Below are 22,332 nucleotides of genomic sequence, written 5' to 3'. Positions count from 1 at the left end.
AGCGGGTCTTCTTATTCTTGATCTTCTTTCTTCTTTTCGTATCGGGATCTGAGGAAGGAAGGTTCAGGGAGCCCCTAAATACTGAATTTAGGGGTGTTACAGGTAGGGCAATGGGTCCCTGTCCTGGAGTGAGTACACCCCCTAGCCTGCTCCTCTACTGTGGGAGGGGGGCAGGAGCCTAGCTGGGATTGGGCAGGGCTCCCCATCTACAAGATGGCCGGAGCTTCACTGTGCTTCACCTCGTTTCCCCCACCCGAGGGGTGGGATTGGCACAGGCTGGCACACCCCCCTTCCTGACGTAGTTTTTACCGCCAGTCTTCCCGACAGAGTGGGGGTTAGAACTGATGGGGGCTAGTTGCTGGGTACAGCAAATGGTCTGGAGAAGCTCACAGAGGCAGCATGCCTTTGAAGCTTCCCCCTGCCCATCCTGGGGAGGAGACCTAGCACCTCGCCCAGGATGTGCATTGTTGCAGGCCCAGGAGAGCGGGGGCTCTCCACCCAGGGGTCCAGCAACATGTCTGCTGTGTGGCAGCCTCTGCAGCCACTCAGCCCAGAAGTGGATTGTAGGTTAGGATTTCAGAGGGCATCTCTAAGATGCCCTCTGGTGCATTTTACATTAAATCCCACACTAGCATCAGTGCGGGTTTAATGTGCTGAGAAGTTTGGTACCAAACTTTTCAGTCTTCAGTGTAGCCATTATGGGGCTGTGGAGTTCGTAATGACAACTTCCCAGCACCATATACTCTTAATGGCATCACTGCACTTACAATGCCTAGGAATGGCCCTGGGTACTGTAGGGGCACAGGGCTCATGCACCTGTGCCCACACCTCTGGCATAGGGCACCCAGCTAGAGGGGTGACTGAAGTATGCCAAGGCAGTGGGTTCTGTGGGCATGGCACACAGGGATATGTGCAATGTCGACTCTTGGTTTAGTTCTGTACTTAGGCACTCAGCCTGCAAAGGCAGTGTGTGGGTGCCAGGGTACAGGGCCCCCGAGGGTGGCCCCATATGTTCTGCAGCCCTCAAGGGCCTTCTCTGGTCACCATGCCCTGGGTACCTAGGGTACAATTTACTAGGGGCTGACAGGTGGCCAGAGATGCCAATTGGGTTTTTAGTTTCAGCACACTTTTAGGGAAGGAACACAGGCCCTGGGTACCTGGTTGGCAGGAACCCAGGGCACACTCAGTCAAAGCACATCAGCAGTTCAGAAAAAAGTGGGGGCATACCAAGGCAAGAAAGATGGCACTTTCTTACATATATAGTTTCAACGTTTTTGTTCATGTTCTAGGCCGTTTCCTGCCCTCTTAGAGGTAAATTCTTGTGGAATGTTAGTTGTTGGGCATTGCTAGGTGCCCTGTTGAAGGTGTATGACGTTAGAGTCGTTTTACACCATAAGGCGTGTCTACGCATCATGGGAAATCTGGTATAGCGTGTGAAATCTGGAAACTCTATTATATTATGACACTGTACGAAACCTGGAAACCTAACAATACATACGTTAGAGGAGATGGAAATATCTGAATGATACAGGAGGACAGTATAAGACAAGAATATGCCATATAAAATACACTGGTAACAAATTGTATTTAATGAATTGTCAAAAGAAATGTTATGAAGTTATTTTTCTGGTTTGCTATGTCTCTAGGCTATGAGAGATCTTTATTTTAAAAACGAGTGAGTAGGGTGTCAGTGTGTGGTATTAATAAGAATGAGGAATGGATTAATTTTTTTCTTACTGTATGGGTCTCTTGGTGAGGGTTTAGGGGAGTTACATATATATATATTCAGATTTGGAGAGGATCATGAATTAATTATGAAATGTACATAAATGAATAGATTCATTATTAAATGCATATATGAATAAGTAAATGTAAATTTGTACTTGAAATAGACTAATGAGCTTTCTGCCAATTGTGTTGCAAGCGTTTTCTTTTCTTGTTTCATTATTGAGTTTTTCCCCTGTTCTGGACCCTATACTTCCATTCAGGGGCCCCCTGTTTGTGGATTAGTCGCTAGAAGAAGCTTGTCGCTTCCCAGAAATCCTCGATGACATTCTCAGGGCATCACCAAGTGGTCGCGATCATAGATGTTGAAGGGCGCCCAGATCCCACATCTACAGCTCAGGAACAGCAAGCCGTCATTGACAGACTAACGGAAGACATCAGTCATACTGAAGCAGAATGACTGGGTGGGCCAGTTGATAAGAATGAGTGGCTCCTAGTCCCTGTGCTACCTCCCACACCGCCAAATCTATAGGCACAGCAGCGGGTGGCGGGGTAGTGATGAACTACCCCGGGGGTGAGTGCTGAAGCCTTCAACCCCACCACCGGTCTCATCCTTTGGTCGCTTCAACTACCTACTAACGTTGTTTGGACTTCTTCTTATTGTTTGTGTTAATGTTCATCAGCTGGGGATTGGGTGGGGAAGGATCACACTCACCCCAAGCAATGATCCATTGAGGACTACGCCTTGCTCGCATCTTCATATGGGCAGGGCAGTCTGAGCTCCCGGGAGTGCTCTAGGATCATGTTTCTTTAACCGTAAGGACCCAGGAGCTTAATTTATCAGCCTCAATAAACGAGGCCTCAATAATCCTACAAAGAGAAGGGCAGTATTCAATATGCTGGAAGGGGCAGGGGCGGGGAGATTTGTCTCAACCAGGAAACCCACTTTATAATCTGTTTTATTACATTGTTCTGTTATCGTTTTATTGTAGTTTCATTGTTATTTGTTATGTTGCAGTTTTGTTAATGTGTTTTATCATGAACAAGATATGGCTTTAGATGCTGTATACATATGTTTCATATATACTCAGTAACTTGATTAATATTTCCTTACAGACAAGAGTGGTCCTGCATGCTTTTGAAAAACAGTTGTTGCTCCCCTGTTGAGAAGGGTGCATGATGATCCGGTACGGTTGAAGAATTATAGGCCCATCTCATTGCTGCCTTATTGTGCTAGCATTTTGGAAACCCTTGTAGCCCAGGAGATATATAATCATTTCCAGTCTGGAAAATTTTTGGACGCTGAACAAGCAGGATATCAACCAAAGCACAATATTGAAACTGTTTTATTGTTGGTAGTTTATGACCCGAGGAAGGATCTGGATACAGGTCAAACTGTGGCTTTGGTCTTGCGAGATCTTTCTGCAGCGTTCATGGGATCCTTCGCCAGCATGTGAAAGCTGAGGTTATACTGGGAACGGGACACAAATAGTTAAGTTCCCATCTCTGAAATAGAACTCAAGCAGTATTATTTATCACCCTTTAAAGCTGCTGAAGAAAACATTTATTGTGGTGTTCAAGGGCCCGCCCTTTCATCTCACTTGTTTCACATCTATTTGCATCTTTTGATTAAGTAGTTGGTAAGAAGAGGCTGTCGCAAACTATGCTTAAGACTGTCATATTTACTCTACTCTGCTTGAAAGTCCAGAGTGTGCCTCAATTACTTTTTCAAGATGTTTTGCACTTTATCTATGAAGGCCAATTCTTTAAAGATAAATTCTCAAAAGACAAATTGTTATCTTTAATGGTAATTCTAGAGGCCTGGACTAACCATTAATGGCTCTAAACTGGGTCCGCTTCCTGCACCGAAGTTGCAATAAAAAGTCGGGAATTTTAGTGGACCAGCAGTTGTCCCTGGGACCATAAATTAATAGTGTGGTCTCCCTTCAGGGTTTTTATCCTCCTGACTGTGAAGAAACATAATTCTTACCTTTCCTCAGGAACCATGAAACGATTTTATGGCGGCAGTTATTGGTGGCTGCTTAGATGATGCCAATAGCATCTACTTGGGTCTGACAGAATGTGATTTGAAAATACCCCAGCTACTTCAAAATGCAGTTGCTAGGCTGATATGCAAGGCTCCCCGACGGACAAACACCCAACATCTGCTAAAACAAGTTCACATTGGCTTCCATTAACACAGTGCATGTACTTCAGTGTGCAGATTAATGTTTAAGGTTATTCCTGAATTAGCCCTGAACTTTTTTTGCAGGACACATCACCAGATATGTTCCAATAAGAACTCTTTGCTCCTCTATGGCCAATTTGTTAGAGGTACCAAGATTTCGCAAGGCTAGGGAGGGTGGGTGTAGGTTTTCAGTTCTAGCCCCAAATATATTAAATTCTCTCACGATGAACATTTGATCATTGCCATCATTGGAAATGTTTAGACGTGCACAGAAATCTTGGCTTTTCAGGAAAGCTTTTGCCTCTGATACATAGTCTCTGCTGGTGACTGCTTTCAGTATCCAGAGTACTAGTGCCATGATGCCAATGGGTGAACGTGCGCTCTATAAGTATCTCTACCATAACCATATGTTAGTGATACCAACCACTCCCTTAGGTTCCCACCACTCTCTTTCCTTTATGATAAAAATCAAGGTGATTGTCAATGTGCGTAAACGTGTATCTCACACATTTTCCCACTCAAGTGTCAGTGTGAATAGCTATAAATAGAGCATAATGCTACATATTCAGGAAGAGAGGACTAATTGAGCAGAGAGACGCAGCTCCAAGGAATTTCGACCCTGATCCCACACACAGCCTAATACAGTTGTGGACTGTGCTAGACTGGCCTGCACCAAGCCTTGATTTCCGGTACGTATATTCTGTATCTCATCTCATGCCAGACATTTTAGCTACTTTTAATTTCCCCTGGGCTACACAGTGAGGAACATACGCAGAATAACATATTGCTCACTTTCTTTCTAAAGTACACATATTTATGTTCGCTGTAGCCATGTATGTGACAATATTATGGGGTACAGGGAGAATGAAAGGAAAGTCTGTAGGATGTAATTTGTATGTAAAACAAAACAAAATGTAAATACATGTAAATGAACTGTACAAATTCAGCATTTAGAAAAGCAAAAATTAAGCACTTTTTTGTAATTCTGAAGTGTAATGGGAACAAAGATTTTAAAAAGATGAAAACAAATCTAGACTCTTTACTTGGTGAGGCACAGATCATAAATGTTTACTGCAAACCGATTTCCACACATAATTTGGGCGCAATATAGTTTTATCAGTAAAACTGTATGTCTGTGCAAATTAAGTGGCCATTTCAATGGAAAATGTGCTGTCTGTAAATGACAGTGCGCTACCACACAACAAGTTAGCTCCATTAAAAACCACCCACCTCATGTCGATTAAAGCATTGTGGGTCTTCAAAAGTGTGTACTTCTATAAACTGGGTTGTGGTTCTAAAAAGGTTAAGAAGCACTAGAGAACTACATCAGTTTGGGAACTGTATTTTACAAAGAGATGCGAATGTACAAACATGCAAATCCTATACATTGGAGCCTGTGCTTTAGAGTGCAAAGTTGGCCTGTGGTCTTTGCTATACGGGCGCTGCCAGCCAGGGTCTGATCTTCATGCAAATCCTCCATACCTCATCATTTGTCCTGTTCTGTACTTTAGGGAGTAGCATCAGCTAGGGCTCTGTGCCATAGGGAACAGTGGCATTGCACAGTCTTTGCTTTAGCGTTAGCAAGAGTCAGATCTATGTTTGCTCAGCAGCGACAGTCTGATGTCTCAATGAAATAATCAACCTATCCCTCAGTTCCGGCTCTGTTCCACTCTCATGGAAAAAAGGCGTGGTCAAGCCACTTATGAAAAAGGCGAATAAACCCCCTACGGACTTGACCATCCTCCGCCCTATCACCCTGCTACCCGCTCTGGGTAAAATAACAGAACAACTAGTCCACAAAGAGCTCAAGACCTTTCTGGATTCCCACAACTTACTCCATCCCCAGCAATCCGGGTTCCGGTCCAAACACTCAACGGAAACCGCCCTAATCGAACTGACCGACACTATCAAAACCTTACAAGACCAAAGGAAGAAGGCGATATTGATCCTTCTTGACCTCACGGCAGCTTTCGATACCATTTCCCACGCCATCCTGATCAACAGACTCATTGACATCGGCATCTCCAACTCAGCCCTATCATGGATTAGATCCTTTCTCAGCGATAGGTCCCAAACCGTCACCCTTGGTTCCTTCCGATCCAGTGAGAAAAAGGTGTCCTCCGGAGTCCCCCAGGGGTCCATCCTAAGCCCCCTCCTCTTCAACATTTATCTTATCCCTCTTCTCACCCTGATAGAATCTTTCGGTATAACCGTAACGTCCTATGCTGATGATATCCAGCTTATCATCCCCCTTGACGACAATTCCAACAAGGCAGAGCTCAATCTTAAACACTGCCTAACGCCAGTTTTCCAATGGATGGACGCTAACCACCTCCGCTGCAACTCAAATAAAACTGAGATCCTCCCCATTGGAAAGAATGCCTCGTTCTGCCCTGCCTTGTGGTGGCCTGACAACTCTGTAGCTCCCCCTCAGACGGTCACCTCTGCCAGAAACCTCGGAGTCCTTTTTGATTCGGACCTCTCATTCGATCACCACGTCACGTCTGTAGCAGGAAAATGCTTCGGCATAATCAAATCCTTGCGAAAATTCTTTGATTTTCTCCCCCTCGACTCCAAAAAGACAGTTACAGTGGCCCTCATTCTTTCACGAGTGGACTACTGTAACGGCCTTCTGGCAGGGACCAAGAAGTCCACTCTTTCGAAACTTCAAAGTGTCCTACACACCGCCGCCTGCCTTGTTCTAAAACTTCCACGTAAATCTTCCATCTCCGCAGCCCTGAAGACCCTACACTGGCTCCCCCTGCACAAGAGAATACTCTTCAAGATTCTCACCGTCGCCTTCCGAGCATTTAACAAATCAGGTCCCTCTTATCTCACCAGACGCTTCCCTCACTACAACCCGAGTCGTTCCCTCCGATCCTCACAAGAAAACTTCATGACCTCTACCAAGTTCAACCTGAAATCTAAAGGCGGTAAAACCCTTAGCACCCTGGCTATTAGAGCCTGGAACAGCATGCCAAGGCATCTCAGACTTCAGACGCTCGAGAAACCTTTTAGGAAGCTCCTCAAAACTTGGATTTTTAATCTTTCCGATGACTGGTCTAAAGCTTCAATCTATTTCCCCCCCCACCCCACTCTGTGATCTGGTATCAAGGACTTATAGCGCCATGATGTTCCTTCCGGAGCGAACGCTGCGCTTTATAAATACCCCTCCAAATATCCAAATGTCTGCAATTTAGGTAGCAAAGTCAAACAGCATACTCTACTTTATGAAGAAGCATCCACCTAGCGGGCCTACGTTTTAGACAACAGACTAGGTCTGAGCTCTAGGTTTAGCCCAGGATCTATGTGTTTAGTTGTAGCACCAGCCCAGGCTGTCTCCTTAAAAGTGATACGTGTGGCTCGGACCTTCGCTTTAGTTTGTGGGGTGCTTTAAGAAGTAGCATCAGCTTGCATTAGCTTTAGAGAACCTGCAGTAGATTAGGAGTGCTTTAGGGGCCATCTTCAGCCATAGTCTACTTAAGGGAGCAAGAGTCCGCTTGAGGACTGACCATTAAGAAGCAGTATCCCTCTCGGGTCTGTCAATTAAGGTAAGGATCATCTTGAGACTGTGCTTTATTTGGAGAGTAGTTTTAGCTCCTTGTGTGTGCTTTTGGCCAGTGTGCCCGCTTGGTGGGGCTACTCTAAAATGTAGCATTTGTACTTGTAGTAGTGTTAGCAAATGTAGATATTAAGGAGCCTCTTCGGCTTGGTGAGCCTTTAAGGAGTGCCCTTTGCACTTTCAGGGGCAGGGGCAGCTTGTGTTTGCATTAGGAAGCAGGGTTGGTCTCAGGTCTGGTCTTGAGGGAGAGGATCATAAGCCCTGTGCTTTAGGTCTCATTCCAAGCTCATTGTGTGTGTTTTAGGGAGTAATATTATTAGCACTTGGGAGCTTTGAGGGGGAAGCTTCAGCTTGGGTGTGCTAAATAATTTATCAAAAAGAGAGGCAAGACAGATCTATTTTCAAGGCTGTTTGCAAACCATAGGATGGAAATAAAAACAGAGAAATCCAGAATAAATAATTTCCAGGTCATACCTTTCATTTTCGGGTGTCCATTAAAGGCTCCACATCCCCAGTTGCCAGTAGCAACAGCCGCATTCTGTTGTGAAAAACATGGATTGACCTGGAACCCACAGTAAGCCTAGAAGAAGAACAAGCATTGGTAAATGCAATCGGTTCCACCTATGTGATTAATAATAAGCTGTTTTTTGTTGTAAGTTTGAGCTTGCTGAGTTGTTGTACAATACAAGTTACCAGAAAGTCTATTAACCTCTTCGATGCGTCGGACGGCGTCACAGTGGGCGTGTGCGGAGGATGCAGAGTTTTTTTCAGCACCGCAGCGGACATTCCGAAGAGGTTAAGGTGTTATGACTTGTTTAGTACAAAAAGGCAATATATTGTCCTGTTAATAGTGGTATAGTGTTAAGTAATAGCAACATTTTGAAAATGTAAAATGCTACTTACCAGTATGCATCTGTTCTTGGCATGTAGAGCTGCAGAGTTACACACTATGCATAGATCGCCACCTGGTATTGGGCTCGGATGTTTGCACTTAGTTATTGTCCTGGAAAGGTCTTTGGAAGTAACAAGATAAGTGACTCTTCCTGTGGACTATAGTGTGCATGGGCATCAGCTCCATCTTCAGATTGCTTTTTCGCCAGTTAAGGGAAATGATGGAGTTTTGTGAGAAGCAGAAAAGATGCCTATGTATGGTGTATCTAAATAAGATAATACTGGAACAGATATAGGTAGCCGGGGAGGCGGGTGGGCATGTGTAACTCTGCAGCTCTACATGCCAAGAACAGATGCATACTGGTAAGTAGCATTTTCCGTTTGAGGCATGTGAGCTGCAGATTACACACTATGCATAGATTGTATAGCAGTACTCCACCCTAGCGGAGACCACCAGTATCTGTTGCAGTTGTTTGAAATAATGTTTTAAGTACAGCCTGGCCAACACTAGCTTGTTGCTTTGCTTGCACATCTACACAATAATGTTTTGTGAATGTGTGTGGTGTAGACCATGTAGTTGCTTTGCAGATGTCATCTAAGGGAATGTTCCCTAAGAAAGTGTGGTGATGAATGATGACAGCAGGTAAGTTTCAAATCGATTTATTCCACATCAGACTGGGCCATCAAGAGATAGCAGGCACAGATGACAGCAAGCATAGACCAACTGACAGGGTCTAGAACTCTGGCACAGAACCATCACAACATGGAATTCTGTACACGTAACTATTTCAACAAGCATAGATAAATACAAGTTTGGTTACTACATTGGTCTTCATTTTAGAAAAGCAATAACTGGAAAGAATAAATAAAACTGGAAAAAGGAGAAAAGGAAGAAAGAAAAGGAAAGAAAAACGAAGAGCAAAAGACAAGAAAGAGAGAAGAAAAGAAACAAATATAAAAATAATGAAAAAACAACCTTTATACTAGTATAATACTAATAAAGAATTTTCAGACTGAAACACTACAACTCAGAGCAACATGCCCCGCACAATCTTCATGAATTAAACTCTATACTGATGATGAACTCTTCTGTCTCTAACACTGCGCCTCAGGACAAGTTGTCCCGCACAATCTTTGCTGGTCGCAGGAGTTTCATTGCTAGAAACATCACTGGGGCGAAAACTCTTCACTAAAAGGCTCTTATTCCATCATTGCCCATTTATGAGTTTTACAGAATTTCCTCTCACATCTGTGACCTTAATCGGTGAACTAAACTTGGACGAGTCGTTCTTCACATGGAAAGGTTTCTTATTGGAAACATAATCACCTGAATTTATAACCAAATCTTTAACACAGTTTTTGGAATCAAAATAAAGTTTCTGTTTTTCCTGAATTAACTTCACCTGACTCTCTTATTATTCCATTGACTTCCTTTGATCCACTTATTCATCCAACCTGGACAAAATATAGTGGAAGCTCTGCGACCACGCAATAATTCAAAAGGTGAAACTCATGTAGTGGAGTGAGGAGTAGTTCGGTAAAACCAAAGCATGCTTCTCACTGAATTAATCACACACACTTGTTTGACGGAGCCCACTGTATACATTCACCTAACACTCTGTTCATTCGCTCGACCAAACCATTGGTCTGAGGGTGGTACAATGAACTTTTGAGATGTGTAATGCCACATGTGTGTAAATAATCCTCAACTTCAGAAGCGACAAACTGTGTCCTATTGTCTGTCACAAAAAATTTAGGGAAACCTTCTTTCAAAAAGACATCACTGAGAAAGTCAACCACTGTTCTGGCACTCACCTCTCTCACAAATTTAATCTCCTGCCATTTTGAATAGTAGTCCATAAGGACTAGTGCAAACTTGGAAGAAGAATCAAGTGCATGGAAAGGCCCTACAATGTCCTGCCCCAACTTTACCCATGGTACCGATGGCAAATTTATAGGTGACAAAGGTGGAGTTCGCAACTTAGCGGCTTTGTCGCAGCTAGAACAAATTACACATTATTTAACAAAATCATCAATTTCTCTATCCATAGAAGGCCACCAAAACGAAAGGCGCACCCTTTTTTTTGTCAACGTGGCGCCCAAATGTCCCTCATGAGCACACTGTATCAAATTAGCTCTTAGTACAAGAGGAGGGACCAGTCTTTCACCTCTCAGTAATAAACCATCTTCAATGGTAAGCTCATCTGCAACTTGTAAATAAGTCTTAAAGTCAAAATTAAAGCTCCTCTCCCTGGTCCATCCTTCCTTGATAAATTTCGTGACCGTTCCCAAAGTGACATCACTAGAGAGAGCCTGACGCCATTCATTCTCTGACACAGCACACAACTGTGGAAGATCTACAGCAGCCACAAGAAAATCTTCCCTGTCTTCTTCATCTACATTTGGTTTGTCTTCCACAATATCAGAGGAGCGAGATAGAAAGTCTGCACACCCATTCTTACATCCAGGAATGTATTCTGTGGAAAAATCAAACTGAAGAAGTTTTGAAGATAGGCGTGCAATTCTAGGAGTGAAACTACTGACATTCTTCCCACTGAGGATGAAAACCAATGGCTTATGGTCAGTTTGAAGATAGAACTTTCTTCCCCAATGAAAATTTCTAAATTTCATCACAGTCCACCAGCATGCCAACAATTTCCCTCTCAATAACAGAGTTTGAGAGAGAACTGCACCGAGTCTGACATTGCTAGCATCGACTGTGAGAGTGCAGACAAGAGATCATAGTGTTTCAAAATCTTTGGTGAACTGAGCTGTTTCTTCACCCACTCAAAAACGTCTTGGCATTCTCTACTCCACTCAAACATGACACCTTTCATGAGCATACATGACAAGGGTCTTAATTTACTAGCAAAGTCTTGGATGAACCTAGAATAAAATTCACATTGCCCAAGGAACGATTTGAGAGTGATTTTGTCAGACGGGGCTTTGGCTTTAACAACAGATTCAACCAGACTAGATTTGGGAAGAATTCTATTCTCATTAACTAAATGACCCAAATATTCTACTTCTTTAGTCACAAAAACACACTTGTCTCTGCGCAAAACAACACAATTAGCTTGAAATCCTGATAATACTTTCTTTAAAATAGTATCACGTGAAACTCTGTCAGGAGCAAAAATAAGGACATCGTCCTAAAATACAGACAGACCATCAATTCCCTTCAAAATTTTCACATGAGCAGCTGAAATACGGACACCGCTGAGGCAAGCCCAAACGGCATACGTTTATATTTAAAAGTTCCGAAAGGGAAAACAAATGCAGTTAGGGGTCTGGATTCTGGTGCCAACTCTACCTGGTGGTAGGCAGATGCTAAGTCCAATTTTGTGAAGACTTTAGCATCCTTCAAACTTGCTAATAATTCATTTATATTCAGAAGGGGATGCGAGTCAATCCATATTTCATTATTCAGGCAGAGGAGGTCAACACAAACTCAAAGTTCTCCATTGTGTTTCCTTGCAACAACTAAAGGAGACAACCATGAGGATGACTCTACTGGTTCAATTATACCTTTTGTACACAAGGAATCAAGTTCCTTTTCAAGATCTGACACGGACACTGAAGGGGACATTTTTAAGCGTGTGTTTTATTGGATTGGCACCATCCTTCACTATAATTTTGTGCTGAAAGTCTTGAATTTTCCCAACTCTCCTGAAAACACATTTGGGAATTCATTAAATAAGTTTTCAAGATCAGGGCTGTCCCTTATGGCAAGAACTTGGTTTTTGGTTCCTGGTCTAAGCACCATCCCAAATAGTCCCTGGTGGAACCAACCTAAGATGTTTAATCCCTTCTACGCCACATAAATCTTACCTGCAATCTTTCTTCCCTTGAACTCCAAAATATCTTTGATAAACCCAGATAGATTTATCTTGCGTCCCTCGTAAGAGACAGCTTTATGATCTGGAGCAAGAAGAGGTCTGTTGGGCCAAGTTGCCTGATCGAGTTCAAGAGTAATCATGGAGATACGCACTCCAGAATCAACAAGGAGATTCAATACACGATCTCCTACAGAAATTTCTACATAAGGATCTACACACAAATCAGGATCCCCTGTAATGACCCCATCATCTTGAACCACTATAACCATATTGCAAAGCTCTTTAGTGACCAACTCATCTTCATCCTGCAACATGCCTTCATCAACAACACATTTCACAGGAGAAGGCCTTGGGTTGAACCTGCCTCTATCTGTCTGACAGATTTTAGCAAAATGACCGATTTTATTGCAGTTTTTACACGTTACAACCCTGGCCGGGCACTTAGTGCCTGGAGCATGTGGTTTATACCTACACCTGAAACAAATATTACTCTTTGAAAAAAAACTGTTCTGTCTTTCTGAAAAGTGTTGCTTGTCAGATGCTTTATTGTCTAAAGTCTTGGTGTCTTTCACCTTGACCGAAGAAACAGAATCACTTTTTTTCTCGTCTAGTTCCTTGACTGACAACAGTGACGTTTCAATACTCTTTGCCACTTTAATTGTCTCATCCAATGTAGGATTTCCCATTGAGAGTAGTTTTTGTTTGATGGCTTTGTCTGTGCAATGAGAGATGAATTGGTTGTGAACCAATTGATCAGAAAAATTCTCAAACTGACAATCCGCTACAGGACTTCTTAGAGCAGTGATGCAATTGTCAACATCTTCCCCGATTCTCTGGGTTTGTTTGAAACATGTGTAACGGAGTACAACCAAGCTATGTTGAACATCAAACCTTGTCTGCAAACTTTTAACTGTGTCTTGATACTCATCAAGAGGGTTTCCTTCGTCTTGGACAGGATTAGGAAGATGTTTTAAAATGTCTCTTCCCTTATAGCCTAATGAGTGTAAAAGTAGGTACTTCCTATGCTCTGCTCGAAACCTCATAGCTCCAATTACACCAAGGTAAGTTTCGAATCCGTCAAACCATTTCGTCCATTAGATGGGTGGCTCACTTGGTGTCTCTAAAAATCGTGGTGGAGGACACAGCTTGCATGGTGAAGAGAAGAGGTTAAAAAATACATTTTCAATTAGGCAATTTTCAAACCACTCATATAAAATGTTCCATAGATTACAGTCAGTCAGTATATTATTAGTTTCTGTGAGTTTTGAAAAAGTTCTGTAAAAATGCCTGAAGACAAATGATAAAATCTACTTCGTGATGTAGGCATATTATAATAAAAAATGTTCACTTTTAATATAGTTGTTTGCAGCTTTATAATGGAAATGTTCACTGGAATACAATTGTCTCCAGCTTTCTTTGTGAAGTAGTGCGGGATAGAACACGTTTTGGAACAGACTTGTCTTTATTTGCCGCTCCCTTTGTGACACAGATGGATGCTGGCAGAAAGACAAGAGTCTCTGTGACCTTTATTTACCGCTCCCTTTGTGACGAAGGTAAATGCAGAGAGAGAACAAAGAGTCTCTGTGACGTAATTGCTTCTGAATCCCTGCCGCGTCTTGATGCTGAAACGCAAGCGGGTTTCAATTTGTCCAGCCTCACTGAGGTGTGGATGCCTGAGGAGCTCTTCCGCGTTTCAATGCTGAAACGCAAACGCGTTCAGGTCATGCGTATGAAACACATACAAGAATGCGTCTCTGAGGGACTTTGACGTTTTGTTCCTGCTGTTGCTGGAACGCATATCCTTACTATGCGTTCCAGATAGTGTAACCTTAAATTTCCGTTGCACTTTGTTCCGCTGAGCTTCTTTTTCATGACCGGGTGGCACACAGAACAGCTAGCAAACAAAAATGAAGGTCAACAGCGGCTTCTTAAAGCGAAAACAGAACACTCCTCCATAATTCTCCAACAGCTGTGAAGATCCACTCTCTACTCTGCATCTTCTCGTGGGTTCGTGCGGATGTCCCAGCGTTCGTCGCCAAAAAGATGAGGTGATGAATGATGACAGCAGGTAAGTTTCAAATAGATTTATTCCACATCAGACTGGGCCATCAAGACATAGCAAGCACAGATGACAGCAAGCTGATGACAGAACCATCACAATATGGAATTATGTACACGTAACTATTTCAACAAGCATAGATAAATACAAATATGGATTACTACAGAAAGCCATTGAAGCCCCTATGTTTCTTGTAGAGTGGGATTTAGGTAGAATAGTTAAGGTACGTTTTGTTTTCTGATAGCAAATTTGAATACATTTTACAATCCACCTTGCAATTCCAGATTTTGATATAGGATTGCCTTTATGGGGTGGAGAAGAGCATGCAAAAAGTTGTTTTGTTTTACAAAAAGGTTTGGTTCTGTCAGTATAATACAGGAGTGCTCTTTTGACATGTAGGGTGTGAAGAGCTCTTTCTGCAACTGTTTATGCTTGCGAGAAAAATATTGGCAAGTCTACCGACTGGTTGAGAGGAAGAGGAGAAATGACTTTTGGTAGAAATTTTGGGTTTTCCTAAGAACCCCTTTGTTATGATGTATTTGTATAAATGGTTCTTGAATGGTAAGTGCTTGAAGCTCTCTAACTCTTTTAAGAGAAGTAATGGGTACTAGGAAAGCAACCTTCCATGTAAGGAATTGAAATTCACATTAGTGCATAGGTTCGAACGGAGGACCCACGAGTCTTGTGAGGACAATATTTAAGTTCCACACAGGTGAGGGTGGTACTCTGGGTGGAATAATTCTTTTGAGTCCTTCCATGAAGGCTTTGATGGCAGTTACTCTAAATAATGACAAGTGTTGTCTATTTTGCAAGTAAGCTGCTATAGCAGCAAGGTGTAACCTAATAGATGTGTATGCTAGGTTGGACCTTTGTAGATGTAGTAGGTAACATATGATGTATTGGATTGACATATCTAAGGGATTGATGTTGTTCTTGTTACAATATATAACACATCTTTTCCACTTGGCTGCATAGCAAGCTCTAGTGGTTGGGCATCTAGCTTCTTTGATAATATTCATGCAATCAGGAGAAAGGTTAAGGTAACCAAACTCTAAGATTTTAGGAGCCAGATCGCTAGGTTGAGTTGCGCTGGATTTGGATGTTTGATCTCTCCATGGCTCTGGGTTAAGAGGTCTGGAGAGAGGTGTAGTTTTTGGTAGGGGAATACTGAGAGTTTCAGTAATGTGGTGTACCACGGTTGTCTGGCCCATGTTAGAGCAACTAGGATGTTGCTGTAGCTTACGCACCACTAGTGGAATCAGTGGGAGAGGCGGAAAAGCGTATGCAAATCTGCCTGACCAATTCATCCATATAGCATTGCCTTTGGACAATGGGTGTGGAAACCTGGCGGCGAAGGTTAGGCATTTGGCGTTTTGGTGGCTTGCGAAGAGATCTATCTCTGGGTGCCCCCCCACAGTTGGAAGAATGGTTGAAGAACTTGCTGATGCACTTCCCATTCGTGAGTCTGTGTGTTTTGGACCCCTGGAACGTGTTGGGCTAGGAGAAAGATGTTTTGAGGAATGGCCAATCTCCATATGCTCTGTGCTATGTGGAAGAGAGTGTGTCCCGCCTTGTTTTCGTATGTAGTATACTGCTGTTATATTGTCTGTGCGAACTAGGACAGCTTTGGCTAGAATGTGTTTCTGGTATGCTTTTAATGCTAGGAATATGGCTAGCAACTCCAGATGATTGATGTGGAGCAACCTTTGTTGGGGTGTCTATGTGCCCTGTATGGTATGATGCAACAAATGTGCTTCCCAGCCGGAGAGCGATGCTTCTGCTGTTCGCACTATCTGTGGAACAGGCTCAATGAACGATTGCCCTTTGGAAAGGTTTTTGGTGTTCCCCCACTGCAGAGAGCGATCAGTACAACTGTTCGTCAACACTAGGTCTGTTAGTTGACCTTGAGCCTGGTTCCACTGACGTATTAGACAATCCTGTAGGGGACGCATCTGGAGTCTTGCGTGAGGGACTATGAAAAAGCAAGATACCATCATCCCTATAAGTTGCATGAACACTCGAGCTGGGAGAGAGTGTTGTGGTTGAAATTTTGTGAGAAGGCTTTGTATGCTTGATATCCTGGCTGGATTTGGATATGCAAGTTCCTTTAAGGTATTTAATGTTGCCCCTAGGTATTGCTGTATGTGGGACGGTTGCAGGGGAGACTTTGGATGGTTTATGGTAAACCCCAAGTCGTGAAGCAGTTGGATTGTAGCGTGAGTGTGTTTTACGCACTGGTTGTACGAGTTGGGTTTTATAAGCCAGTCATCTAGGTAGGGGTACACATGAATGTGTTTCCTCCTTAGATGAGCTGCAACTACTGCTAGACACTTGGTGAAAACTCTGGGTGCTGTGGTGACTTGAACTGTAATGCTGACCGTCCACTACAAGCCTGAGATACTTTCTGTGAGAGGTGTGAATAGGAACATGAAAGTACGCGTCCTTGAGATCTAGAGTAGCAAGGAAATCGCCTTGTGCCAGTAAAGGGAGAACCTGTTGAAGCGTGACCATGTGAAAGTGGTCCGTTTGTGTGTTTAGGTTTAGGGTTCTTAGGTCTAGGATGGGTCTTAGAGAGTCGTCCTTTTTTGGAATGAGGAAGTACAGGGAGTACAGCCCTGTGTTTTGTTGATGCAGTGGTACTGGTTCTATTGCATGTTTTTGTAGAAGGGAGATGACCTCTTGTTTGAGCAGTGATAAATGATCCACTGACATTTGACGCTGCCTGGGTGGTATGTGTGTGTGGGGGGTGGGGGGGGGTTGGAGGTGAGTTCTAGACAGTAGCCTGATTGAACGATTTGTCTCACCCACCTGTCTGTGGTGATGTTGTTCCAGACAGGAAGGAACTGTTGTATTCTGTCCGACAGGATTGGAATGTTCCGGGGGAGTGGAGGAAGGTCATTGGGTAGGGGTGGAGGCAGAACTGGTGTTGTTGGTTTTGCCTCTTCCCTTATTGCCTCTGTAAACACCTCTTTGGTGTTTACAGAGGCAATAACAGGTTTGGAACCACCCAAGGTAGGGACGCAGGAGAGCCACGGGGAACGCGTAGAGTGCCTAAACACAGCCGCGAATCACCATTGACTTCTATGGAGAAAGTTAGAGTTACAGTTTTAAAGTTTAAGGACACTTAGGAGTGGACTACGGTAAAACCCCTTCAGAACTAGACACTTCGAGAGTCAAGACCCACGGGAGCACCGAAGTACTCGTGTTACCTCACCCAGGGAAGCCGGGTGCATAGGTGTCTTTTCGTGTCGGGTTTCGTCGTAGTTTCCTATGGAGAGCTGCAAAGAAATGCTGCAGGCGTCCAGCGTCTGGATGGATCCAAGGGTGGATCGGAGATCTGAAGAACCTGAAAGCAGAGGGAACAGAGTCTGGGTCACTAGCCAGTGACCAGGATGGTGACAGGAAGATGCCAGCCGATGTCAGGGGCTTTCAATGGAAGTAGGTGAAGCTTGACTCTTCAGCCACGAGGTCCAGGAGACGATCGGGAGCTGGATTCGAGCTGTCCCACAAAGGATGTCGAGTGCTGCAGCGTTGGTATCCGGATTGGACCCAACAGACCTTGGCAACAGCAACTCACGCAAGATGACAAGATTGGCTTCAGTGCAGACCAACAAGGTCTGAGGGGCTCACCCTTTGGAGGGGAGTCAGGGCACGTCTGGAGCAACCAGGGAAGCCCTAGAAACAAAGTAGATTCCTTTGTGGGGACCCACTAGCCAACGGACTAGGAATCACAAAGGCGCCTTGAGCAGAAATGCTGAAAGGGGGCCAACGGAACACTCGTGGAGTGTAGGCCCACAATCTTCGAGGCAAAAGGTGCTCAGGGCTTGGACTACAAGTAGCCCAATGCACAACTTCAGGAAAGCTTGGGAAGTCGATGCACTAGCAAATGTGCAGGATGTCCAGGAGTTCCGGTCCCACGTCTCTCGTGATAGTTAGAGGTTTGCTGGGGACTCGTGTCAGCCTCGGAGATGTCTGGAAGTGTCCTGTGTCGCAGATTCTTCGGGATCCGTCAGGAGCCTTGAAAATGCAGACCGGCAAGATGCTTCTTTGGTGCCTGTTTGAACAGGGGAGTCACTTCTTGACCCTAAGGGAGATTTCCTCCGTCTTCCAGCTGATATGGAATGTTGAAGGTCCAAGATTTCTGTATCAGAGTTTCGTCCAGGGTAATCTAAAGTGTCAGTGACTGGGTTCCTTTACTTATACCAAGTGTAGGGGTTGGACTAACTCTAGGGTCCCACCTATGAGAGGACCTGGGGAGGGGGTGGTTACACCCCTTCCCCTTTGTCCAGTTTTGCGCTAGAGCTGGGGCTGAGTGCCCCAGCAACCGGTTTGAACTGGGAAATGCATGAGAAATGGGAAATGCATGAGACACCTTGTGTGCCCCAGGCAGTGTCTGAAAAGCATTCACTGAATGCAACCCACCCTGCCCCAATACACCAAAGCCTGTCTGGGGAGGTGCTGGCACCTCCCTGGACAGGAAACCTATTGTCCAGGCCTCCCCTGCCGGAGTTTCGTCCAGCAGCAGGAGGTCAAACTCGTGTCTGTGGCAGCAGCATCCATTTTGTGATGCGGAGGCTCTTTTAAACATTTACCGGGTATACCAGTGTGTGCATGTCCTCTCCCTCTAGAAGGTTAGAATTCTACCCCCGCTGCCAGAACTGGCAGGGGGTAGGATTCCAAAGTGTTTGATGTTTTGATGCAGCCAAACCAAAGTTAGCATTTACAGTGAGGTTAGAATGCACTTAAAAGTATATGGTATGGCTGTATCATAGAACAGCTATAAGGAAGGCTTTCCGGAAGCTGCAGAGGGGCTCAGCTCATGCTAGGGCACCCTCTCACACAAAACCAAGCACTCTGCCTTCAGGATTGTCAAGGCCTGGCATAGGAGTGACTTATAGGTTTATATGTGTCTAGCATCCAGCCTCTAGTTTTTGTACAGGGACTTGGTCTTCCATTTCATCAAAGACAGACGTTGTGTGTATTCATACACATGATTATGATTTCAAGTGACGCGCTCAGGAACAGAGAAGCCACAGCTGAGGCTCGTTTTGACAGTCTCCCCGTCAACACTTCCAAACCTACTAATGAGGCGCCAGGTGCCGCTAATAACGATGTGAAAACTCTCCTCAAAACACTAGAGAAACTCCTTCGTGGTGAAATCTCTAAATGGTGGGAGAAAAAATCCCTCGAGAAATACAGGGATGCTGACAGGATACCACGCGGCTTAAGGGTCCTTATTGTGCCAACCTATGAGAATCCAGATCCCCAGATGCTCCAAGAATGGGCCGAAAATAATCTCAAGAGCTCCATGAACATGCTCCACATTCTTATCAAGTATGCCGAATCAGATCGTAACAAATTGCTACTTGAAATTGATCGAGTAAACGGCCTGTTGGAAGCTTCAGGGGAAACTGATCTGATCACCAAAGCAAAAGCAGAAATTGATTTACGCATAAAAAAGTTGGAAGATACTATCATTGAGCGCAAAATTACCAAATTTGCCAGAGATAAAAACGACTATGCTACTGGTAGGATTTTTACCTTTTCCAGGAAATATGACAATCTAAAACGCAAAGCTGTGGCAAATATTGGTATTTCTCAGGATATCCAACCATCAACTTCTGCGAGTACTGTGCAACTTGACAACAGTGATAATCTCTCCCTGAACTCGCTCACTTCTGGCAGCGAAGACGATAACATACCAGGGAGATCTACAGAAGGACTTGCCAATCGTGAAAACTTCACACTGGTTGATGAGCTGAATTTTGTCAGCGAGGACCGGCGTTATTCCCTGCGCTCCCGGCAACCTCAAACCAAATCAGGCAATCAATCAGCCAGCGCAGGCACGCAAGGAGGGGCATCTTCAAGCGCAAGTACCTCGCGCGGAAGAACAAAAAAGAATTGGAGAAGATAACCGGCATGTTGGAAAATACTGTCATCAATCTTACTGACTTTCCCCTGACCCAAGCTGAACAACAACTTCTCTCTCTTGGGCTTTCATATTGTCCCCCTAACAGGTTTTCGTATAATCAGACACGCATTGACATCTACAAATTCATTCGTAAAATCAAACTTATCAAATACTTTAAACTCGAATCCAAAAGGAATCAAGTGGCAACTATGGCAGATGTCGCTGCTACGATACCTACTCTACAAGTTCATGATGTTGCGGGGTTACAGAACTTGCTAGATTTAGCTTTTGACAATGATTCTCAATCTACCCCTACAGTGAGTCAAAGCATAGAGGTGAGACGTTCAGCTGTCACCCCTTTTCGCCCCAAATCTACTTTTCTACCGATCATGCCCCGTGATGCGGTGGATGTGTTCAGCGACAGGGTGATTACAGAATTGAAAGCCCTGAATAGAAACATTCTTAATCAGAGGAAACAGACCAACTACAATGACAACCAATACCATCAGCTTGTGAGCAAGCTCTAAAAGAACAAGGATATTATACTTATAAATGCGGACAAAGGCGGAAACACGGTGCTTTGGCTTACCAAGGATTACATTACTGAAGCAGAAAGACATCTGAGTGACACTTCATGCTATCTTTTGTCCTCTTAATTCGCTATGAATAAAAGCCATGAAAATACACGCAAATTAATTCATTCATGGAAGCGAATGGGTTTGCTCACCAAAGATGAATGTAACTTTTTGGTCAATGATCATCCCATCACACCTGTTTTGTATTTTTTACCGAAAATACATAAACAGGTGACGCCTACTCCAGGACGTCCCATAATTGCTGCAATTGGCAGCATGAACGAGAACCTTTCCAAATATGTGGACTTCTTCTTGCAGCCCCATATGCATAATCTCCCATCCTTTTTGAAGGACACCACAGACTTTTTAAACAAAATCATGGAAGTAGAATGGAGTTACAATTTACTATTCTTGGTTATGGATATAGAGTCTCTTTATAAGTCGATACATCACCAGCACGGCATGCTAGCGTGCAAATACTACTTGGACAAAAGAGACATTTGTTTCCGGGATCATAATGCCATGTTGATGGAAATGTTAAATATCTGTCTAAACACCAATTTTTTCAGATTTCAGGGCCAGAAATATCAACAGCTACGTGGAGTAGCGATGGGCTCGTGTTTCTCCCCCAGTTACTCATGTTTACATGTGGGCTGGTGGGAGGAACGCGAGCTCAGGACCACACACCGTCGCTGGCTACCCAATATTGCGCATTACTGGCGCTTTATAGATGATGTCTGCATAATCTGGAAAGGATCATCGGAGGAGGCAGTGGCATTTGTCACTGAACTGAAGGCTAATGTTTTCAACCTTAAATGTACCTCCACTATTACCACTGATGCAGCAGAATTTTTGGATGTTGGCATTTTCATCAAGAATAATCAAATTGAAACCTGTCTGCATAGAAAGGCCACCGCGGGCAATTCAATTTTACATGCTCGTAGTTCCCATCCTGCCCACACAATCCGCAGCATCCCCTATGGGGAGTTCATACGTATTTGCAGAATATGCAGTGACAAGGACTCTCTTGATAAGTGTTTAAGTGAGTCTAAACAACGATTCATAAACAGGCTATTCTGAGTTCATTCTGGAGAAAGCCCTTCAAAAAGCTTGTACATTTGAGCGGAAAACACTTCTTACACCCAAGGTTCAAAACATCTCTACCACAGAGTGCAATGTACGTCTAATTACCAACTCCAGCACTCAGGAGCGCAAAATTAGGCGCATCATTTCTTCTGAATGGCCTATCATCTTAACTGATGTCATTCTAGGGCCACTGCTTCCTAGCATCCCCAACATCACATTCAGAAGGGCGCCTACCATGCGTGATGCCCTTGACAGGCCCATGCCAGAAGGTCCGCTCAAAAAAAGCTTGATAACCAAAACTGGCTTTTTCAGATGTACATCCTGTCGAGCTTGTACCTTCGCCAAGAATAGCACATACTATGTCACTGCATTCAGTTCCACACCTATTCCTATTCGAGAATACCTCACATGTAGATCTGAGTATGTTGTGTACAAATTAAAGTGTACTTGTAATCTGGAGTACATCGGAAGTACTAAACTTCTGGTGCACCAACGG

The 22,332-nt window shown here is 43.9% G+C and overlaps 1 protein-coding gene across 1 annotated transcript in view; it reads right to left on the bottom strand.

Moving 5' to 3' along the window:
- Nucleotides 1-3,105: 3,105 nt before the first annotated feature.
- Nucleotides 3,106-22,332, bottom strand: part of LOC147666123 (poly(ADP-ribose) glycohydrolase-like) — a 34,657-nt gene continuing 15,430 nt past the window's right edge. Inside the window, exons 3-4 of the mRNA XM_086949287.1 lie at nt 7,950-8,055; nt 3,106-3,231 (exon numbers count right to left, since the gene is read on the bottom strand). Coding sequence (XP_086805413.1) covers nt 3,218-3,231; nt 7,950-8,055 — 120 coding nt within the window. The 3' untranslated portion in view covers nt 3,106-3,217. The remainder of the gene's footprint in view (nt 3,232-7,949; nt 8,056-22,332) is intronic.

Source organism: Lissotriton vulgaris, unplaced genomic scaffold (assembly GCF_964263255.1).
Source record: "Lissotriton vulgaris unplaced genomic scaffold, aLisVul1.2 SCAFFOLD_3480, whole genome shotgun sequence".
Lineage (NCBI taxonomy): Eukaryota > Metazoa > Chordata > Amphibia > Caudata > Salamandridae > Lissotriton > Lissotriton vulgaris.
The sequence above is the reverse complement of the archived record's forward strand: the minus strand, read 5'-3'. Positions and strand labels throughout refer to the sequence as shown.